The sequence below is a fragment of the Ailuropoda melanoleuca genome, chromosome 6, assembly GCF_002007445.2.
Source record: "Ailuropoda melanoleuca isolate Jingjing chromosome 6, ASM200744v2, whole genome shotgun sequence".
Taxonomy (NCBI): domain Eukaryota; kingdom Metazoa; phylum Chordata; class Mammalia; order Carnivora; family Ursidae; genus Ailuropoda; species Ailuropoda melanoleuca.
In genome coordinates, this window is record NC_048223.1 from 1,038,735 (window position 1) to 1,061,685 (window position 22,951).

Below are 22,951 nucleotides of genomic sequence, written 5' to 3' on the forward strand. Positions count from 1 at the left end.
TGAAGAATCTGGGAATGGTATGTAGTAGGACGGACTGGAACAGTGAGAACGTAGAGGTTAGAGAATAAACTAGAGATGATTCCTATAATCTAGGAACAGATAATAATTGTCAGGAGATGATGGATGATCTGGTAGCCCATCTATCCAGTAATTCAAGCAAGCTCTGATACTGGCCAAGCACCAGTATTCTCTGTGGATTGTGCAACATTGCACTCAGCCTGACTAATGACAGCTAAATGTATTTAGAATGGAAATGACGTATGTGTAGATGAAACACATGACAGGCTCTTATGCAACTCTGACTTATGTAAATGGACACAAATAAAGGAAGAAAGCCTGGATTATAAAAGAAAGGCAGGCATCACTCACTTAGACTCTCCAGGCTTAGGGTCTGAAAATGAAGGCCCTTCTACCATTAATCTTTCTGGTTTTTATTAGTTCTCCAGGTGGGGCAATAGATAGGCACTACAGCATAGGCATTAAAGAAACCACTTGGAACTATGCTCCTACGGGCAAAAATATGATCAATGGGAAGCCTTTTTCAGAAGATCAGTAAGTAATACCTTTGCAATGAAAAAGTTACTATCAGAAACAAAAGTTGGTAATCGATATTCACTGAGAAAATGCTGATGAAGAATTTCCCATCATCGACCCTTTAAGGGCACATTTGCTATTAGAACTGCTTCCTTTGTTTTCTTGTAAGCATGGCGTTAAAGACAGATACTGATAGAAATCAGAAATTATTCTTTCTTAGAATTGTCACCACTCTTGCCAACATGGCACAGTATTTCAGGAGTCACCTCTAATTCTGTGTTTATCATCAATTTTGTGTGTGTGGCCCTCAAGATATAAAACGACACTAGTCCTTCTGATAGGGAAGGTATGGCAGAGATTCTAAAATTGCAGCTGTGTTCTTGGCTTCTCTTTACAAGTAAGTGGGAGGGAGAAATCAAGTGGTTATCCATGGGGGTTTGGATTTACCACGTTTGTTGGCCAAAAGGACCCTAAGTCTACCAGCAAATCCACAAATCCTCTGAAATGGGTAAACAATTCTAAGTCACCAGGATCAATGTAATGTTCGAGATCTAAAGTGACCTTCAAGTGGGGTTAGAAGCCTTCCTGTGGCTCAGTGTGAAGAGTTTGGTAAGTCTTGTAAACCAAAATGCCACGTATGTTACTTGCTACATTTGTGTTTGATCCCTTATCACAGACTCCAACGTTCTCCTTGCCTACACCACTTTTTTGATTCCCTTCACATTTTCTCCAGTGTCTGAGTTTTGTCTATCAAAATTAGTCTGTAAAGCTTCTTTTTTCTCGTTTCAGTTGATTCAATATGTTTTTTCTTTCCTGTCAAACTTTGTTGAAGTTCTCTCTTTTTGTTTCTTTGTTTATTTTTTACAGGGAGTTTCTGTCCCATAAATATCTGCAACGAAGCCAAGACAGGATAGGATCTGTTTATAAGAAGGCTTTGTATTTTCAGTATACTAATGACACATTTCAAACACTCATTGGAAAACCATCCTGGCTGGGATCTTTAGGGCCAATAATTAAGGCTGAGACTGGAGACATGGTTTATGTTCATGTAAAAAATTTTGCTTCGAGAATGTATAGTTTCCATCCTCATGGAATCACCTACACTAAAGAAAATGAAGGTAAGTGGATCCTTTTTCCTTACATTCCTGAGCTGTTGCTTATGGCAAGTATGAGCCCAGGACCTCAGGGAAAGCAGGGTAATTATTAACTGGGAGTAGTTTGGGGTGAATGCAGACACTTACTTTTGATGTCTTTAATGTTTATACCCAAGACAGTCCTTTTTCAATTTCTCATCTTGAGTAAGTGCTCACCCTTATGCAATTCCAAGGAAAGAAAACACACTTTTCACTCACAATAGTAATAATAATACAAACTAATGTACATTCATGGCTTAATAGAGAAAGCATGAGTCTCTTTCTTTCTTTCTTTTTCTTTCTTTTTTTCTTTCTTTCTTTCTTTCTTTCTTTCTTTCTTTCTTTCTTTCTGTGTGGGAGATGTTCATGAGCAAATGTTAGGTTGGCAGAAATACTATTCTACCCCCATCTCATTTCATTTCCTAATGGACGAGGATTAGCCTCTTGAAAACATCAGTGTCAAGAAAAATCATTTTCCAGACAGTATCTTGTCTCCTACACATCCACACTCACAGCTGCCTAGTGGTGTTAGAGAAAGGAAGGGAAGAGAAAGCCACCAAATAAGGTTTTATGTTCTCCATGAAACAGGGGGTTCCTGGAAGATGGGTATATATGAGAGGTTAGCCATGCTTCAAAGCCCTCTATTGAATGTAGGAACTTATTGCATAGTTATGAGGACTCCAGCCTCAAGAGATAGAGATCTGAGGTAGGAATTCTAGGAAAAGAAGAAAGAAAGAAGAGAAAGCCGCAGATTCAGAACTAACAGCTCAGGGTAATGTAAGCTATGCAGAAGGCCTCTTTGGGGCTCCAGTGGTCTACTTAGAGGACACATGGATGTCTCTTGATGCCCTGGGTCCCAACTCTGAAGAAAATATGGAAGGCATCTCAGGAGCCTAGATTTCTGTATCTGAGGTCTAGGCATATAGTAGATACACAGTAAATATTTTCGGAATCCATCAATAATTGTGATAATAATCTGCAATTATATTGCCTCTCTCATTCCAGTTTAGTTTAAAAACTAGACCAGCTGGACATACAAGTGGAAGCCAGCTAAGGAAGAAGAGACAGGAGGCATGAAAGAGGAGGGGAGAAATGCACACTTGATTCTAAAAATAGAAATTAACATACATTTATGGCTTACTAGAGAAAGCACGAGTCACATTCAAAACAGTGCTGCCCAGTGGTTACTGTGACTGCAGTGTGGATTATGTCTTCCAAGGTGCTCTCTATCCTGATAATACTACGGACAAGCAAAAGGAAGATGACCGTCTGCAGCCAGGGGCACGATATACTTACAAGTGGTATGTAGAAGAAAAGCAGGGGCCTGGCCCCAACGACAGTAACTGCGTGACAAGGATTTACCACTCCCATGTAGACACTCCAAGAGACGTGGCTTCGGGTCTTGTTGGACCAATTCTGACTTGCAAACGAGGTATCGTATTTTTAAAATCTCATTGTAGCCAAAGAACCAGAATAAGCCGTCTCTCCGCCGCTCTCCTAGTGGAATTTTTCTATCAAACGAGCTCTCCTTTTCTGCCTTGACCTTGATTGTTCCGTCAAGAAAGTCAAGTTGCCCTCTCAGACTCCGAGCACTAGATGGCGATGGTGAGTCCCATGCCGCAGTTCAAGTCCAGTGATGCAGGTTGGTCACTAGATGGTAGTCAAACCCAGTAAACTTCACTTTACCCACCTTTTCACAAAATGACTTGACACCTTTCTCCTATAGAGAAGTGTTCCATCAGCAGGGTTGGAGAAAGTAGGAAGATGAGGGGCTGTCTGTCTGTTCCTTGCATGCTTTGTTCCTTAAGAGTTCTGTCTGTAGATGTGCAAGATTAACTTAAATCAATTAGAATCACCAGTTTATTTCATGGCAAAAATAATTATGGCAAAGAGCAAGTATTGTTGTTCTTTATGTTTCAGGCACACTGGATGGAGACACCGAAAAAAATATCGACAGGTCTTATGTTTTGATGTTTTTCATAACTGATGAAAACAAAAGCTGGTATATCGATGACAATATTAATACATATACTGAACCCGGCAAAGTTAATGCCAGCGATTCTGACTTCCAGGAGAGCAATCTCATGCCCTGTAAGAAAGAAAGCTTTCTGATTCATCATACCCTATAATTCTAACTTCCGTGATTTCCTTCTGTTCAAGTTTTTTGTTGAGTTTACATCTTCCAGGTTTTCACTTGAGCTACGCTGGTTGATATGCAAGGCATCTGGTAAATCTTGCTGGTTGGCAAAGTTACTTAGCATGTGAAGTTAGGTAGATGCATTTGTTTTCTAAAGTCTTATCTTGATCAAAAGGAGATGGTAAAGAACGAGAAAGATACAATGTTAAGATATTAAAATATTATGGAAGAACAAAAACATAACTGACCAGATATTTTATGAAAATGTGTTTCTTAAAAAAAATGTGTTTCTACATAAGATTTTTCAGAAAAGATACTCTCATTCTCTCAGTCACCCATCCTGGTTCTCTTCTTTCCAGGACTTAGCTTCTTTTTAGTCTTTTCCCCTCGCCAATGACCCCTGCCCTTCACCTCATTTTTCCTCCTCTTGCCTGTAATTCTTGGTTCTCCTGACCCTTCTAATTATATACAATATCTATGGCCTTTTTGTGTGAAACACCAATCAAATCCCCTGTTAGATTATGCGTGAGAATAAAGCTGACACTGTGAGATTTGTGTAATGAGCAAATGCACAGAATGTATAGCATGTGGTCCTCATCTACCGTGTATGAGAGATTAGTACACGTTTGTTTTCTTGGCTCAGTCAGTACAGCATGCAACCCTTGCTATCAGGGCCATGGGTTCAAGCCCTGCGTTGGGGCTAGAGTTTACTCAAATAAATAAATAAATAAATAAAACATGCCTTTTTTTTCAGCAATAAACGGATACATGTATGGAAATCTGCCCAATCTCACCATGTGTGCCGAGGACAAGGTCAGGTGGTATTTTGTGGGCATGGGTGGTGTGTTGGACACACACCCCATCTATCTGCATGGACAAACCCTGATATCTCGGAATCACAGAAAGGACACCATTACGGTCTTCCCTGCCTCGCTGGAAGATGCCTTCATGGTAGCCAAGGGCCCTGGAGAGTGGCAGCTGGGATGTCAGATACACGGTAGGGTTTTGTAACCTTTACATAATACAGGGTCAGAGAACTTTCAAGATGGCAACCCCTCACAAATGCCTTCTCTTCCAAATGGAGAAACTGATTTCTAGGGAGGTGATGGGATTGCCTTTTTGAAAGGCAGTGACAAGGTCAGAACTGGAACCCAGGTGTCTAACACCTAACTCCACAGTAATGGATGCTTCTAGGTGTATCGGGATGTTTTGTTTTGTTTGTGCAAAAAACTTTTATATTTTTAGCCAGCAAGCCTTGCAGAAAGCCTGAATGTCAGAGAAGGTACTATTACTGTTTGTTTTTTAGTTGAGGAAATAAGTTTCGAGGTTGAAACACTTGTCCAAAACCCTATAGGAATTGCTAGGAATATTGTGGGACTAAATGATACTAATCCAGGACTCAGGAAACCTCTGTATTTCCATTTATTTCCCTCTTCAATCACACCCTCCATTGAATCATACGATGGCCAGTTATGAAGTCATTGATCCTTTCTATACTTAAGTATGACCAAACTCTACATATAATCACATAAATGTTTTGTTTTACCTTTCAATCAAAAAACATGGTTATTAGAACTGAAGAATGTAACTTTTCTTCTTTTGTACAAAACTGGGGTTTATTTCTGTGCTCAAGCCTGTCTTCTAAGTCCCATACTTTGGTTAGAATCATGCTTCCACTAGTTACTGAAATAACTATACAGCAAATATTTATCAGGATTTTCTATGTGCTGGGGTCCTCGTAGGGCTCTGGGAAAAAGGAGAACCACTCGTAGCTACTGCAACTCGAGGACTGAATTTAATGGTAAAAAGTTTCTCACTTAGAAAGGAATATCATTTTCAGGTGAAAATGTACACTCAGTCCCACTCGTCCCATTTACTGACTTTGCAGATAGTGCCTTCAAGCCAGGGCTAGCCCTCAACTCTTAGGAAAGGATAGGGTCAGCCCTAGGTACAATTGAGAAGCTTTTGAGAGTTCCTTGGCTGATTTGATTGACTCCAGAGCTTTCTCCTGTGTCTCATGTCCTAGAGTTGTGTGTGGTTTTCAAAATTTACTGCCACTCTTTTTAAAATTTGCATTTAAAAATTTTTAATTTAAATTTTATTTAAAATTTTATTTTATTTTATTAGTAATTACAAGAATATATGCATAGACTTTGGCCAGAAAGAAAGGAAGGATGGAAGGAGGAAGGAAGGAGGTGGGGGGAGGTTTCAGTGGGGAGGTAGTAGGCAGAAAAAGTGAAAATCTAATGTGACGTATGGAAGCCTGCTCATATCAGCTCAAGAGGGTGGAGAGTTAAGTCGGCCAACTGGTAAACCCTTGGTAACTTCAAATTGGTCACAGTGGAAGTGCTTAGACTACAAAAATTAGCAAAATAAATCAAATATTGTGTTTTTTGTCTTTAGAGAGCTGGTTTAAGAACACACCATTAGTCCAACCCTCCTGTTGCCATCTTCATTCCTCCCCAGAGAATAAACACCGGGTGTGAATACTTGAAAACCTGTTTACTATGCATTCTCACACAATGTATATGAACATGTAGAAACAAAAAGCACATTGCTATATTTGGGGTTTTATTTTACAGAAGTAGGTCATGCTGCATGTGATTTTCTGCTGTTGTTTTCTTCACTTATCAATGTTTTGAAATCTTTTCCCTGACATTCCCCATACACCTAACTTATTCTCTTACACTGTTGTATAGTTTTCCACATTGGGGATGTATCTTAAGTTATTTACCGATTTGCCTACTGACATTTAAATTGCTTCCACATTTTTTACTTATTAACAATGTTATAGTTAACATCTTTTTATTTGTATCTTTTTATGTACGTGAAAATATTTCTCTTGGTTGACTACCAAGAAGTGAAATTATGTAATGGAAGGTGTTTAGTTTAAACAAATGCTGCTAGATTGCCTTCCAAAATATCTGTCCTAATTTACACTCCCACCAATAGTGCTCCGAAATCAAATCACCAGACTGGTGCCCTCATGGAGAGGAACCTGCCTTGATTTCTTCCTGCTTGCCAACTAGTTAATCTAATAAATCAGCTAATTCACTAGTGACTAATGGTAGTAATTTCATACTCCCGAGGAAAGATGTTTTGGGCCAAAGAGATTCTCAAATCTGCTTGGTAGATAGGCACCTGGTAGATAGGCACCATCTTCATCTAGGGACTGGTCCAATGGTGGTGATTATTCTCCGAGGTCATACGTGTTCCTCTAACATTCATCTTTGCATCCTGCTTTCTGTATTTGTTTCATACATTTTAGGTTTTTACACAGATTCTGTAAGTAAAATCCGTGAAATTTCTCCAAAAAGGAGAAGTTGCAATATTATTGGCTAAAATATAAGATATATATGGAATAAGAAAAATGTTGTAGTAATGTTCTCTGCTTGGGTTTATTGTTTTTCAGATAGTATGCAGGGCTTTTTCAATGTAAGGAATTGCCAAAAACCTTCAACAGACGTTCCTGGGACACGTGTTGTACATTACTATATTGCCGCTGAAAAAATTGTTTGGAACTATGCTCCCTCTGGTGTAGATTCCTTCACTAAAAAAAATTTAACAGCATCTGGAAGGTAATAATTTGGTGATTAAAATATTTATAGTTAAATAAAAATAACTGGAATTTTTCATAGCCAGCTACTCCTAAAAAGGATTTAGGCATCTTATCATAAAAAGATACCAATAAAACAAAAGTAGAAAAATAATTATATCAATAATTAGAAAATATTGAATCAAAGGATCATTACCACACAAAATTTTTCTCTAAATGCCTTGGCAGCCAGCGCAAAATAAAACATACTGCTCATTTTTTTCCCCTAGCACTAAATTTTAAAATAGATTTATTATATGAAATTACGAGACATAGTGGATGATTCATCAGTAACAATTTTACAAAAATTCAAAAACGTTCTTCCTGTATAATTTATACTTTCCTGCTAAGATCTGAAGGCATAATTAAATAATTGCCCATGACATTTATTATTACTTTGTTCTTTCCTATGTAATTATGAGACATAGTGGATGATTCATCAGTAACAATTTTACAAAAATTCAAAAACGTTCTTCCTGTATAATTTATATTTTCCTGCTAAGATCTGAAGGCATAATTAAATAATTGCCCATGACATTTATTATTACTTTGTTCTTTCCTATGACATTCTTAAATCACATTTTATAAATATTTTTTATTACAACCTCTAAGAATATATTACCAATTACTATTTTAATGACCAAAACCTACAACCAAAATACATTACCATGACACCAGCATTTAAAAGTACACAAAAAGTTTTTTTGATAGTCCGTCTGCTATAATTATATTTACCAACTCAAAGATTACAAGAATTTTAATCCTACTGGTCCATTGAATGAAAGTTATATGTCTGAAAAGATCAAGCTCTAAAACCACCAAGCAGTGTTTCCCATGGTAATTATTTTTCTCTAATTTACTCACAGAAAATTTGTGAAAACTAAGAATGCTATATCGAGTGAATATTTTCTCTTCTTACATCAGCTCATCAATAAATTATTCAATCTGCGGGATGGAAATTTTATATGAAGGCTATCTGGCTTAGAGCAAAAATTAGATTCAGAATTAGGTCCAACTCTCACTTTATATTGACTCAAATTTGTATGAATGAATAGATGTTTTTTTCAACTTGCTTAATTGTCCTGCCTATGAAATTCTGTGATGTGTTAGCATGACAAGTCACTACTTTACTGCTAGGGAACACTTTTTCTCAGGGGACCCCATTTAATTTTATCATAATAAAATTTAAAAAGAGGAATGACATCGCTCATTTTACTATTCTAACATCTTGGCACATAGTAGTTTTAGAAGTGGTGTTTGTTACTACCTGACTGAAAAAAATACCTTTTGTTCAGAAGAAAGTGTGTGGATAAACCACCAAGTAGACAGGCACAGATACTTATATACGCATGCATAGATAAAAGACTGAAAAGAAATCCATGGAAAATGTTGACAGTGGTTATATGTAGATAATGGGATTATGAAGATTTTAATTTTGGGGGTAAGTTTTCCTTTTATTTTTCAACTTTTCTACAATGAACATGCATTGCTTTTATAAATAAATTGCAAGTAATTTAAAACAGATGTATGTAGATTCTTGCTTTCTTTTCACATGATCATTGTTAATTTGAAGGTTCTTTGTGTTACCTATTTTCTCTGCACAGTGAATCCCAGACACATTTTGAACAAAGCCCAACCAGAATTGGAGGATCTTACAAAAAACTAGTTTACCGTGAATATACAGATGCTTCCTTCCGAACACAGAAGGCAAGAGATGAGCACCTTGGAATCCTTGGTAAAATTCTCTTCATACCTCTGCAGGGTTATAAACACCATTGACACATTTTCTATGCAATCAAAATAGTATTCACATCTCACAGTTTTAGAGATTTTAGCCGTCATCTATGAAAACAATTCATTCTGATTCAGCCAATTTTAAAGTACATTCTTTGGTCCCTACACATCCAATGAGATTAATACGTTCATATGATTCAAAGTGACTTTCTGTGACCGTGAATCATCTAGAGCTCTTGCAGTCGGATGCGTTCCCGGTTCGTGGCATTATCTCTTTAATTTGTTCCTAGAAGAAACTTACCCAAGTAACACACCAGACAACTGCTTGTGAAAACCGAGGGCAATTTCTAATTCTGTTGGTTTCTAGGCCCTGTTATTAAGGCAGAAGTAGGACAGATCATCAAGGTCACTTTTTATAACAACGCTTCCGTGCCACTCAGCATTCAGCCTCATGGACTGCGTTACAACAAGAGCAACGAGGGTTCCTTCTACAAAACACCTGGAGGAAGTAAGTAACGCTCAAGGGAGGCCCAAGCAAGCCACACTGCAACATAATGTCAGCTAGAAAATAAAATTCCTCCTCAATTCATGACGCAGCCCACTTTTGACATAGTAACAACTGTGTCCTCATTATGGCGGTGATTCCCTCAGCCCCTTTCAACTGTCCCCCGAGGTGCTAAAAGGTGAGCAAGATACGGTCCTTGCTCTCAGAGATTTCACAGCCTAGACCAGGGTACTTCTGGTTCTAGGTCTTATTTTACAAATATTTATTTCTTACTAGGTACTCCTCCACCCTCCTCACATGTAAATCCTGGCAAGACATTTGTCTATACATGGGAAGTTCCAAGATACGTGGGTCCTACCTCCGCGGATCCCGACTGCCTGACCTGGTTATACTATTCCTCAGTAGATATGCCAACAGACATCAACAGTGGCCTTGTAGGGCCTCTCCTCGTGTGCAGAAATGGAAGTCTTGGAGAGGATGGCAAACAGGTGAGTCATGGACCTACGTCTAGATGTGCCTTGACGAGAGGTTGCCTGAGACGAACTGCAGAGGAAACGCAGTATGGCAATCGGCAGTTTCAATTTCTTCTGTGCGCTGATTCTCTCAATTCTATCCTTTTCTGTACTCCAGACCTGCATCTTCCTCTGCCCAATGAGCACCCACCCTAGCGTGTACCAGACACCTCCAATTCCACTTGATGGTTTTAGCTCTTCATCTCCCTCTGGACAACCATACCTGCCCCTCTCTCCTCCACTCCGTCTCTTTGTTAATGACACCACCCAGCCCAGGGCTTCATCAGCAACTCCTTTCTCACGTCCAACATTAGTCACCAAACTCCCAATACCACTGCCTTCTCGAAGGTCCCATCTCCTCTTTCTGAATTCCTTTAACCTCCTGACTCCACTTTCCACTCTCACCCTGCCTCAGTACAGCTCCACATCCCTTCCTTTCAAATCGAACTATAGCACTCTCCACACTCTGCAGTCTGCCGGCTCAAAAGTCAGCCCATCAGACCCTTATCCATCCCTCCAGATTCATGGCTCCTTCCCTGCCGCCCTGGCCATGCAATTCTCGTTCTACTGCAGAATTGGCTTGTTAGTCCATGAGGAAGAAAGGCTAATTCCCATCTCTTTGATTGTGCCCTCTTCTCTCTTTCTGGAATGGCCTTTCCTCACTGGAGCCATTTCTAAAACTCCAACTGAAGGTCCCTTCCTGCCCTTCAGACAATATTCACTAACTATAGTGGTTTCTGCTAGTTACCACAGTTCCTTGTGTATGTTTCCATAGGAGCACTTCTCCATGCAATTGTGTTTATTGGTCTTTCTGTCCCACTATGAAATGAAACCATACATGAGGTTTTATTAATTTTTTGGAACAACCACAACCCCTCTCTGGCATGTAGTAGGTGCTCAATAAATGTTTGAGGAATGAATTTCCCTTGTTCCTCACTCACAAGTGAACTAATATCCGATTTCTTTTTTCATCTATAATTTATAAGGTAATAAAGCCTACTAATTCTCCCCAAATAAAGTATAATTGAATGTATATTTTATTTAAAAATGAGATGATATATTAATAGGCATCCATATAATGCAAGCATTATAAGTCTCGTGATTCTTATACTACATGTAATCTTTCTATTTATCCAAAAATATAGATACGTGTACATATTTAATTTCTTCATAAATGCTAAAAATGCACTAGAAAACATTTTATTTAACTCACTTTCTACAAAGCATCCTATGAAAAGCTACTATTAACATCTATGATCATACAGTTTAGTTTTATGAAGTTCAGCTGTAGGGGTCCCTAGAGTAAGAGCTTTATATGAAAATAGCTGTAGATAATTCTCCTAACTTCTTAGTTGTGTGATAAATCCATTCACTGCAATTCATGCCTTTAGCCATGCCTGGATTTTCCAGGAGTATACAAAACACTTTGTTTAGGCAATCCTGTATGCAGATCAACTATTTGACTAGACTTTGTGTATGTGTGTGTGTATCTATCTATCTATATCTAGCTAGCTAGCTATATATATATTTCATGTCTATTTCTTTTTCTATTCTCATCCACAGGAAGGAAAAGACAAAGAGTTTTACCTGCTTGCCACGATATTTGATGAAAATGAAAGTCATCTTTTAGATGAAAATATAAGAACATTTACCACAAAGCCTGAAAATGTGGATAAAAAGGATCCAGATTTCCAAAAGTCCAACCAGATGTATTGTAAGGGAACATACAATTTACAATATAAATGCATTAAGCACTTGTTTAATTTCATTATGTCTGAAGAATTGCAGATTAAGAGAGACATACATTTTTCCCCAAGGGTTGGCTAATATGTTTCATGTTTCTTTTAAAGATAATTTCTCAACAAAAATATTATCTACTAGGATGATTATGTTAAATTCAATATATTTAATATTTAACAATGCCTTGTTGGTGCACTATATTGTTTAGCTATTACTGATGTGAGATAGAAAAGTCATGTATTTTTTTATTGCCAAATTAGTGGTGTAGGTGGGTGGAGTGTTTATTGAGTTGGTTTAGTTAGCTGATTGGTTGGTTGGTTGGTTCGTTGGTTGGTTTTTGAAGACTGCAGGTGTAGGGGGAAAGGACTGGTCTAGAATCTAGAGACTTGAACTCTGATCTTAACTGTTTCAAATATTAGCTTAATAACACTGGACAAGTAATTGCCTCTTTGGCATTTGTTTCCTCAAATCTAAAAGGAAGGGGTTAACTCAGATAATCTTGAGATTCTTACATGATTGAGCTTCCTTATGATTAGTCCTTTGTTGAGTTTGAAGAGATGCCAGTTATCATTAAATTTTCTTTTCTTCGTCGCCAATGTCTTGTAGCCATAAATGGATACATGTATGGAAATCTGCCTGGACTGGATATGTGCTTAGGAGACAACGTTTCATGGCACGTTCTTAGTGTGGGATCTGAAAAAGACTTACATGGGATATATTTCTCAGGAAATACCTTCACTTCCTTAGGATCAAGGGATGACACCATAACTGTGTTTCCCCACACCTCCCAGACGCTTTTTATGAAACCCGATTCTGTAGGTAAGTTGTAGACCTTCTCTTTCAAACTGAAATGTGTCCGAATTATGAAAAACAGTGTCTTTACATGCACCGAATATTGTTCGTATGGAAAAAAAGGAACTTATGTAAACAGTGCTTAAAAAGCCTTTCCCCTGCCCCATGTAATCTACAGGAGCGGTAATATATCATTTCCCAGATCACAAAAATCACATCCACCCCTCGGTTTTCTCTTCCTGGCCTCCAGACTCTAAATCAATCCACATTCCTCAAACACAGTGAGATGCTTTGAAGTATTTTCACCTGTTTTCATTCTATTATCCCCTCCATTTCTTACTCTTCTATCTCTTTGTTTCCCAGATCTGCCCTCTGCTTCGGCCTTCTTTCTACTCCTCTCCTTGCTAGCTTTGTTCTGTAGGAAAATGTTTTCACTTCAGGGAGGTCGATTATAGCTGGCAAAATTTTAAAAATCAGAATATTGTTATATATATCATATATATATATATATACATATCCCCTCTTCTCTGAACCTAATACCCTCATTTGTAAAATAGGGATGGCAATAATTTACAATCCACAAAAAGGAATAGACAAGGACCAGGTGAGATAGAGGTAGCATAGTAAAGTGCCTGGCATATGTTAGATGTTCAGTAAAACATTAGTTTCTTCCTTTATCCTGCAGATCCACCTTCATCAAAATAAAATAAATAAATAAAATAAAAATCCATTCATCTTGGTCAAAAACTACTGGCACCAATCAAATGCTGGCTATACAATAAGCTAGCTACTCCGTAAATGCCATGGATGGGTATCCGAACTCTTGGTGACACCACAGATTCACTTGATTACATATTCTACGTTTAAAATTTTTTTATTTTACTTTTCAAACAAATAGAACCTGTGATTAAGACCACTTGGAGGAAAAAAAGAAATCTTTTCCAATACTCGCTCTCCTCTCTGCCCTGGGCACTCACTTGGTGTCAAGTGATTTCCTGCCCCCGCCCACCCTACTTCTTCCTCTCCTTTTCCCAGGAGGTGTTTTCCTGGACTTAAAAAAAAAAATTGCTTTGTTCTTCATCTCTTTCCTTAACGATATCAGCAGCAGTAAACATGGGAGACACCTGCTATGTGTCCAGCGCTGAGCTACATGGGCGCCGGTTCATTCTAAACAATGACTTCTTTCCAAATCCTTGAGTCTGAAGGTTTTGATCCTTGTCAGTCTTCCTGAATCTTACCCCCTGCAAAAAGTTACAGCAACAACAGAAACATGTCCAGAGACGGAAGAGAGTATTGGTGATGACAAAGGTAACTTTGAGAAGCAGCGTCGGCAGGCAATGAGCATAAAATTACCAAAATCAAAGAAGGACAACCTGAATTCAGGTGGAATTTACTGGTCTCAACCAGGCTGGAGTTTTTTTGTTGCTGTTGTTGTGGTCATCGTTTAGGGATTTGAAAGTGTGAGTCTGATCGCCTTCCACTTCGGCCACTCTGACCCACGCCGCACCATCTCTCGCGGGTTACTTCGTAGCGCCCTAACAGGTCTCCTTCCTTCCACGCTTGCCCACTACCTTCTGTTCTCAGCACAGCCGCAGTGTCCTCATCACTCACCAGCTCAAAATCCCACAATGGCTCCCCATTGCACAGAGCCACAGGCTTTCAGTGACCCCTAAGAGCCCTTGGGACCCAGCCCTCCAACCCACACCAAGCTTGTCTCCTCTCACCCTTGCTCACTCCATCCCAGACACACAGGCCTCTCAAATGGTCTGCAGACACACCAAGCAGGCCTTCAGCTTGAGGCTTTTGCTGCGTGTTTCCTCTGCCTGGATTACTCTGGCCCTGGATCCATCACTCACCTCTCATCTTTGTCCAAGTGTCACCCTCCCATCAAGGCCTACCCTGATTATCCTATAAAATATTGCTCATTGTTCCCTAAAGCTCCCCTCTGCCTGCCCCACCCCACCCCACCCCACCAGGATTCTCAATCCTTCTGACACCGGTGTGCCTTTCTCTTTAATCCACAGTGCTTATTAGCCTCCAACATCCATAAATGTTACCTGCCACCTTTATTTTGGCAACACCCACCCTGCAATAGAAACCCTAAGGGCATGGGTTTTTAACTATTTTGTTAACTGATGTTTCCCAAGTGCCTAGAAATAATCCCAGCATAAAGCATAAATAAGTATCTGTCAAATTAATGAAAAAAAAATAAACTGTCTTACACCTGGGGGTTTATATCTTCTAGATGACTTCACAGAGAAAAGAAATCTGAATGCAAAGTTTTATGCATGCTTTTCTTACTTGCCTCCAGGAACTTTTGATGTGGTTTGTATGACAACAGAGCACTATCTAGGAGGCATGAAACATAAATACCACGTGAGGCAGTGTGCGGAGCCAAACCCTGATCAAACACAGTATGAGGAAGAGAAAACCATTTATATCGCTGCTGAGGAAGTTGTGTGGGATTATTCTCCCAGCAGGAAGTGGGAGAAACAACTGCAACATTTACAAGGAGAGAAGTATGGCCATCACTTCCATCTCTAACCGAGAAGGGTTCATTCTGGAGTCCTCCGCCCTTCCTTTTCCGTCTCACATATGCGTGCTCGTGTTGTGTATTTGTTTGCTACGGTGTGTGGGTGTGTGTGTATGGTGTACATGTGCGCGATGGGCGTGTGTGCACAGTACGTGTGAGGCACGTGTGTGCTTAGGATAGGATCCATTACAAATCACAATGTATCTGTGTATCTTACCTTCAATTACAAATGACTTCAAGTCTTTCAAAATAGCTGCATCACTTACTTCTGTGCTTTGTTTCTCAGTCTTTCTTTTCACTTCTCGCCTCCAGTCTTCCTGATGTGTATTACCATCCAGCCTGGCCACTCCGAGGTGTAATAAGCCTCTTTCAGCTATATTTAACATCTGGCATCAGTCAGATTTTCCTCTTGTCTTCGTTTCTGTCAATCTCTCTTCTTCTGGGAACCTCAAATTGAAGATCCTTGCTTTTCTTTTGGTAAAACTTGCTTTCTTTCTCCGATTTTCACTTTTACTATTTATTCATTTATCAAAACTAAAATTTCATCCAGAAAACATGTTTTAAAATACAGAATGAATATCCAGCAATCTTACCAGTATTAGCAATTTTTTTTAAGAAGAATCACTTTTCCAGGTAAAATAGCCTCTAGACATTAATCAATTGTGTTGTTTCGATAAGGAGTTCTTCCATATGAGAATTTGTCGAATTTAATGGTTAAATTAACTAACTTTGTGGTTTTTTGGTTTTGTTTTTATTTCCTTAAAGTAAAACAAACATATATTTGGATAGAATTAGGACGTATCTTGGGTCCAAATACAAGAAAGTCATATACCGTCAGTATGATGATATCACATTCAAGAATCGAACAAAAAGAAATGAAGATGAAAAACATCTGGATATACTAGGTACTGATATACGATCGGACTGGTCTTCGGGTTTTTCTTCTTGTCCTCGGCCACCAGGCACTGTTGCACACATTGAGGGTACTGTTGACCTCCACTGGGACAGAGAAGAGTGCCAATAATGCTAATTCTAATTTGTTTGCCAATAGACACTTTAACTGGGAAAAGAAAATTGATTCAAGCGTTGTTTCACGGAAACTAAAGAGACCATAGAAATTTAATGTGATTAGTTTTGGATTACCTGGCTTCTTAGAACTCAGGAACTCTAGAGAGACCTTAGAAGTAGCTTTTAGAGATCATTTCACTGATATTAAAATGAAGCCCAGAAGGCCTACTATAGTGAGGAGGGGGACCTCTTTGTTTAAATTTAAGTGTTCAATTTAAATACTTAAAGTGTTAATATTTAGTATCATCTTCTAAGAGTGAGGAAAATTACAGCCCTTTCTTCTACCCGTGACAGGTCAGCCAGGAAAACCACAAGTCGCTCCCAGCACCTACATGTAACATTTTCCTAATTCCCACAGCGTTTGCAGAGGTCACATGATGTTTTCATAGGTCAAATGACATTTCTGTATGTTGCATAATATTTCCAGAAGTCACGTGGCATTTCCATATGCTCACATTTTATGTGTTCTATTGGAGATAGACATCTAAGTGTCTATTGGAGACTATTTTCTGGTGCGGGGCCCTGACAAGATGGATTTACATGCTGTTGGAGAAACGCTTACTCTTCTTAGCTCCGCATTGGCCTCTTGAGCTTGTCCCTTTGCAACCCCCAGAAGGAGGTCTGTGCTGTCCGGGTCCCCCTGCTATTGGGTGGGCTCCTACCTTTAGTAACAGCAGGATGTTAGTTTTTGCTAGGATTCTGACTGCATGCATCAAGGTAAATAACATAATATGACCCTCTAGATTCCATTATTATTTATACCAAAAAAAAAAAAAAACACCCAACCACTTTATGGAAAAGGGAAAACAATTCTCTAGTGTTTGGGAAAATGAAATGGCCATGGGAACAAAGAAAGGATGTCCCAAGCTAGCATCTAATGTCCAGTAGGTGTCTTCAGGGCTCTGATTTCAGTAATTATAGTACAAGTTTGAAGGGAATTCTTACTGCTTAGTTCATCTCAAAGCCATCTCTATTTCAGAATTTTTAGAGTCACTGATACAATCTGCTTCTAAATAGAAAGAAGATTTAAAACAAATTTTTTACCTCCAGTTCTTGGCCTGGGATGAAAGGGAGAGAGAGTACAATGAAGGGGTCTTCAGTCTGGAGAAAAAAAAAATCACCTTTGGTCAATAAAAAGGCCTTCCAGCTCCTCCTAACTCTCCACTAAGGTGAAAAGGGAAAAGGATAAAAGGTTTAAGTGAGGGGCGCCTGGGTAGTGCAGTTGTTAAGCGTCTGCCTTACGCTCAGGGCGTGATCCCAGCGTTCTGGGATTGAGCCCCACATCAGACTCCTCCGCTGGGAGCCTGCTTCTTCCTCTCCCACTCCCCTGCTGTGTTCTCTCTCTTGCTGGCTGTCTCTCTGTCACATAAATAAATAAAATCCTTAAAAAAAAAAGGTTTAAGTGATAATGTTGGTCAAGAAAGAAAATAAAATATTTCATTTCCAAATAGTGTGTTTTCGTAGGCATTAACTGATGCTCATCAAATTAAGTTTTCTAAAGACTTAAATTTTCCAGGGAAAAACTGTATTTCATTAATCATCAATGATCCACTGGTTAAAAGTGTGTTTTATTTGGCTGCATGTTGAGGAAAAAGGATAAAAATAAGTCGCTGTACAAATACTTAAGAGGACAGATGATTCATAATTTAAAATAAATAACAATTTCCGCACATTTTCCTTTTTATATCCCCTAGGTCCTTTAATATTCCTCACCCCTGGTCAAAAAATCCGAATTATCTTTAAAAATAAAGCCTCAAGACCATATTCGATTCACGCCCATGGAGTGAAAACAAACTGTTCCACTGTTGCTCCAACACAGCCAGGTAACTGCTTTGGAAGAGAAAAAAGCTTCAAAGCGTTTATGCAAGACTATGTGCTAATGTTCTTTCTGAAGTTTGGTGTAGTTCTAGATGAGAGACACCAGTGGACTAGTAGGAAGGGTCTAAAGAAGGAGCTTGGGAACAAGTTCCTTTTGCAAGTCTTGAGTTTTCTTCTAGAGTGGGTACTATGAGCAAAACTCCCCCGTGTGTACAGTTCTCTTCTAGAACCACCTTCCTTCCCATCTCTCCACCTGTCCAGCTGCCAGGTATCCCTAAGCTGTAGTCCATCTCTCCAATTCAAGTGCTAAAGTAAGAGTTGAGTATACGATGCAGTGTGTGAAGAAGGGGGCAGGGGAGAGGGAGCCACTAAGAGGAAGTAACCTCCTGTATTAACATTTCTATGGCATCACCCCTATACAGCATGCCATTCCACATGCCTCAGACAAAAACAAATGCCTTTTAATATAAATGTCTAGGGAGCAGACCCTGAAATGAAAATTTGTCTGAGGTAGTGTCCTTGGGATCAAAGGCTATGGAGAGAAAGACAAAGACAGATGTGGGCAGGGGGAGAGCTTAAGCAGAGATATAGCCTCAAAAGAAATCACAGCCACCCTAGAGTTCTAAAGAAAGGGTGGTCCTCAGCTGTCCTGAGTTGGGGTGAGAAACCTGGGCCTTTCTGTCCCTGCATCGGTCATTGGATGTAAGCTTGGGTGAGGTGGCTCTCTTCCACCAAGGTCAGCTCAGAAGAGGGTGGACAGCCTGTGGAGCAAAGATTCCTTCATTCTTAAAGGGGAACCTGAGAGGGGCATCGAGAATGTTATCATAGCTGCCTACCAAAACAAGTAGTTCTGGGAATTAAGGGTTATGAAGGAAAGAGCCAAAGTCAGAAAGGAAAGATGTGTGGAGCAGAAGGATGAGAGGTTTTGATGGCAGGTGAAATAGTCCCTTTTGATTTTAAAAAAGAGCCAGTCCCATGGTAGTGCCAACATGATCTCATATCAAGAGAGTTTGCAAGTCAGCGCTCTGTCCTCATTAGTCAGAGAAGGATCTCATTGCGTACATTCCACAAACACTTCTGAGCACCTGCTGTGCCCAGGCACTGTGTGGTGCACTGGAAGGGGAGGACTGGTACTCAGTAGACTGATTGTTAAAGATTTGGAAGCAGGGAAGTTGGGGATAGGATCAGTTAGCCGAGGTGTTTGGGAAAATTAATTTAAGCCTCTGGAAGTGGAAGATGCAGGATTATAGAGCAAGGGGCAGGAGTGGAAGGAGGTGTCCAAAAGAACTTTTCTGAAATAAGCAAGAGTTTAGGACTTAAATTCAGCAGGGCTACTGCAAATGCCCTGGAAGCAGGGAAGAGGCTCATGTGATCTATAAATTGGAATGTTCAGAGCTGGAATTCAAAACAGGTCTGTCACGTTTCAAAGCCTGTGTTATCTACACTACAATAAATATTTGTTGAACAAATGAGTTAGATGTGTAATGACTGACATTTTTCAATGGCAAAATCACTATAAGGTTTTGATGCCGTAACCCTGAGAACATGGGAGCCAGCAGTGATAGTTACATCAACTTCACCCTGGGACCCAAGAAATGCTTTATTTGGACCATCTTGTCTAATCCCTAAATTCCCATTTTATGTGAAGGAGGAAACAGAGGCTCCGAAACTGTAAACACATTGACCAAGACCACAAGGCTAGGAGAGGAAGAGCCAGAAGGGAAAACTAGGGCTGTGCTGCCTACTAATTGCATAGCTTTAGGGTTTGCTCATTATCTGGTTCCCCATAAAAACATGTGCTTTAAGAGATTCTGTTTCTATGCACTGTATTTGTCTATTTTAGGAGAGATCCAAACATATATCTGGCAGATTCCTGAAAGAGCTGGTCCTGCCTCAGAGGACTTTGAGTGCATACCTTGGTTTTACTATTCGACCGTGGATATGATTAAGGTAAATTTTAAATCAAGTCGTCCTTTTCCTCCTATCTCCTCTTAGAAATTATAAAGGAAGAAAGAAGGAATTTATTTGTGTTAAAAAAAATCATAGTTCTATGTAATCTTCCTTTTAAGTAACCTAAATTCTGCTCAGCTTTTAAGTCTATAGATGTTTGCGTTTTCCAAGAGCAAAATCATGGCGTTATTTACTTCGAGTCAAAATATTTTCCAAAATGTCACTGTGAATTGGAAAGTATAATAATAGCCTCTTCTTTGTTTTGTTGGATTTGGATTACAGAAAACAAAGTATGGAGTTAAAAGTCTCTGATGAATGAGAAATAAACACATACAGAGGTATATATTTTTTAAAACCATCAGCTCTGGAGTTCAGTTTATTTTCACTTAACAACAACAAAAGTCTCATCTCCAAACTTTGGTTATTTTGGTCTGCTCTCTGCCTAGAACAAGAATCCACACAGACATTCAACCCCAAACCAAAATGAGTATAAACAAACCAAGGCTCCCGGCTGAAAGTGTCTCTGGGAGCAGGGACATCGCACGGCCAAGGATCCGAGACCTTTAGACGTTGCTGCCAGCCAACTCCAATGCCAAAAAATTCTAATTAAAAACAAAGCTCTGGGTTGTTTTTTTTTTTTTTTAATTACAATTTCAAAAATAGAGCTAAATCCACTGAGGGATGTGACTAAAATCCCTCTCAGGAGTTAGTTGTTCTCGTCAGACTTCAACTCGAATGAGTGAGATGACCGTTTTTCCTCAGTCAGGGATTTAACATGTCAAACATTTTCTTCCTTACTCTCAGACTTAGAATCCTAATAACTAAAAACTCAGGATCTGACCTCACTAGAACTCCACCTTGATTCTACTCGTTTCGCTGGTTGGGGGGAATTTCTCGTTTGGGGCACAGTTAATAACCCCGCTTTGCTTTTCCAGGATCTTAACAGTGGACTGGTAGGCCCTCTGATCGTGTGTCGCCAAAACACCAAAGCCGGCATAGTTCACCGTGTGCTCCACTTCATGATTTTTAATGAGAACAAGTCCTGGTACTTTGAAGAAAATGTCCACACCTATTCTTCAGATCCGAACAACATAGACAGGAATGATGAACTGTTTGACCTCAGCAACCAGATGCACGGTAATGTCCACCAGCTGACTCAACGGCTGGAGCCTGTGGGGTGCTTCACACAAAGGGAACAGAGGAAGGTTCACACTTGTCACACTCAGCAGTTTATGGAAGGCAATCGCATGGGGCTGTGACGTAGATCTCGTGGACCAGGGGCTGGCAAACTTCTGTAAAGGACCAGAGAGCAAAGAGTGTAGACTTGTAAACCACCCAGTCTTTGCCAGAGGCTGTATTTTACTCTGCCATGGGGCACAAAAGTCACCCACAGACAAGACCGAAAGAAATAGAGGTGGCTACAGGCCAGTAAAACTTCTTTTATGGACATTGAAATTTGTATTTCATATAGTTTTCACATGTTGGGAAATATTCTTTTTTTTTGTTTTTTGTTTTTTGAACCATTTAAAAACCATCCTGTACTCCTGGGCCATAGAAAAACAGGAAGTGGGAGGGTGGATCTGGCCTAAGGGCTGTAGACTTAGCATGGGGCAAATTCTAAAGCTTCTGGAACCACTCAGCGGATGCAAAACCAAGAATGCCAGCTATCACTTCTAGAGGACTTTCTTACACGCTTTTCTAAGTATTTTACCTGGATGGACACAGGGAGAGGTGGGGCTTACGGCAAACTGGAGAGCACACGGCCCCAACCAATCTTCCCACCAGGCAGAACTTTCAAAAACCCCAGGCTTATCAATCAAAATTCTTTTGTAAGTGGCTTGTGCCTAGGCACGTCCTGTTTGTGTCTCCCCTCCCATCTAGAATCATAATAATGAGACAATTATTCGAAGAAAAAGCACATGAATAATCTCACTTAATCATAGTCACATTCAGTCGGACTTCTGGTCCCAGTCCTTGCACCAGAGGAAGCTTGGGGATGCGACTAGATAAGGGATCCTTAAGTAAGGCCAACCCAAATGTGATCTTTTCCAACTTCTTCATTTTTTCCTCCCATACATATAGTAAATTCGAAATTAATTCAAGGACTGCATCCTCGCTACCCATCGTCTTTTAATAAGCCTCGTGGAGGGCGCAGAGCACTATCCTCGTGCTGAGGGGATACGAGGGCCATAGGATGAGGCATCTTCTCTCAGGGTGTTCACAGCACAGGGCCAGCCCGCTTCTGCTGACTTGGGGGTGTGTGTGCTGTAACAGAAATATAAACACAGTGCTGTGTTTTAAATTCTTATTTGGAAGAAAATCGTCATGAAGGGGAGGGGACATTTAAGCTGAGTATTTAAGGATGCATGGAAGTCTGTCTAGTAGAAAGGGAGGCGGATGACATTCCATGTAGACGGAAGAATGTGACCTAAGAAAGAAAGAAAGGAAAAGCCCAGAGAATTGTGCAAGACCTTGAATAACCTGTTAAGAATTTAGACTCGATCCAAGTTGGGGTTTCTCAAGCTTGCCACTATTCGTATTTTCGGCCTGGGAACTCTTGTGGGGGGCTCTCCTGTGCATCATGAAATGGTTAGCAGCATCCTTACCCTCCGACCCTGGAAGCCAGTAACACCCTGCCCCAAGTTGTGCAGCTCAGGATGTCTCCAGGCATTGCCAAATGTCGCCTGTGGGACAAAATCCAGCTAAGAACCTCTATGCTGAAGACACTAAGAACACCAAAGGAGGGAACGGTAGGAATAGGTGTGTATTGTAGGAACAGCCCTGGCACTCAGCTAGGCCTTTGCACTCTGGGGGTAGTCTTAGCATCAGCATCACTCGGGAGCTTGTTGGAAATGCAGAATTTCAGGTGAAACAGAGCAAGTAAATCATAATCTGCGTTG

At 39.9% G+C, this 22,951-nt stretch overlaps 1 protein-coding gene across 1 annotated transcript in view; it reads left to right on the forward strand.

The window, feature by feature from the left end:
• Positions 1-397: 397 nt before the first annotated feature.
• Positions 398-22,951, forward strand: part of LOC100473729 (ceruloplasmin) — a 29,738-nt gene continuing 7,184 nt past the window's right edge. The window contains exons 1-16 of the mRNA XM_002927043.4: positions 398-552; positions 1,402-1,652; positions 2,887-3,099; positions 3,588-3,758; positions 4,559-4,801; positions 7,217-7,382; positions 9,004-9,134; positions 9,501-9,641; positions 9,915-10,126; positions 11,714-11,864; positions 12,497-12,709; positions 14,994-15,201; positions 15,981-16,120; positions 17,978-18,106; positions 19,945-20,051; positions 20,987-21,188. Of these exons, the coding sequence (XP_002927089.2) occupies positions 398-552; positions 1,402-1,652; positions 2,887-3,099; positions 3,588-3,758; positions 4,559-4,801; positions 7,217-7,382; positions 9,004-9,134; positions 9,501-9,641; positions 9,915-10,126; positions 11,714-11,864; positions 12,497-12,709; positions 14,994-15,201; positions 15,981-16,120; positions 17,978-18,106; positions 19,945-20,051; positions 20,987-21,188 (2,833 nt within the window). The remainder of the gene's footprint in view (positions 553-1,401; positions 1,653-2,886; positions 3,100-3,587; positions 3,759-4,558; positions 4,802-7,216; positions 7,383-9,003; positions 9,135-9,500; positions 9,642-9,914; positions 10,127-11,713; positions 11,865-12,496; positions 12,710-14,993; positions 15,202-15,980; positions 16,121-17,977; positions 18,107-19,944; positions 20,052-20,986; positions 21,189-22,951) is intronic.